Genomic DNA, 402 nt, shown 5'->3' on the forward strand with positions numbered 1-402 from the left:
TGGGAGTGGGTGCTGATGCAGGGTGTTTGGCTGTGCAGAGCTGCAGGTGAAGTTTCTGCGTGGGCTGTCGGACGTGCGTGCACGGCAGGGCGAGCGGGCAGTGCTGTGGTGCGAGCTCTGCAAGGCACGGGGCGACGTGGTGTGGCGGAAGGACGGGCGGGCACTGGCGCCTGGCCCCCGCCGGCAGATGATGGCAGAGGGGCGAGAGCGCCCGCTGGGGCTGTGGAGGTCATGATGTTTGAGCAAGGTTTTTATCAAAGATGGATATTCTTAAAACTTCTAGGCTGTAAAACTTGCTCGGGTACTGTGACTTCCCATTCACTAGCTTTTCAGGGAGGAGGGGTTGCTTTGTTTCTTTTTGGTGGCTGCGGGGATGCAGCTCTGCAGGATGGGGGGGGGGGT

General features: G+C 60.4%; 1 protein-coding gene across 1 annotated transcript in view; it reads left to right on the forward strand.

Moving 5' to 3' along the window:
- Nucleotides 1-402, forward strand: part of OBSL1 (obscurin like 1) — an 18818-nt gene that overhangs the window by 13282 nt on the left and 5134 nt on the right. Inside the window, exon 17 of the mRNA XM_019470932.1 lies at nucleotides 39-209. Coding sequence (XP_019326477.1) covers nucleotides 39-209 — 171 coding nt within the window. The remainder of the gene's footprint in view (nucleotides 1-38; nucleotides 210-402) is intronic.

The sequence above is a fragment of the Aptenodytes forsteri genome, unplaced genomic scaffold (assembly GCF_000699145.1).
Source record: "Aptenodytes forsteri isolate BGI_AS27 unplaced genomic scaffold, ASM69914v1 Scaffold255, whole genome shotgun sequence".
Lineage (NCBI taxonomy): Eukaryota > Metazoa > Chordata > Aves > Sphenisciformes > Spheniscidae > Aptenodytes > Aptenodytes forsteri.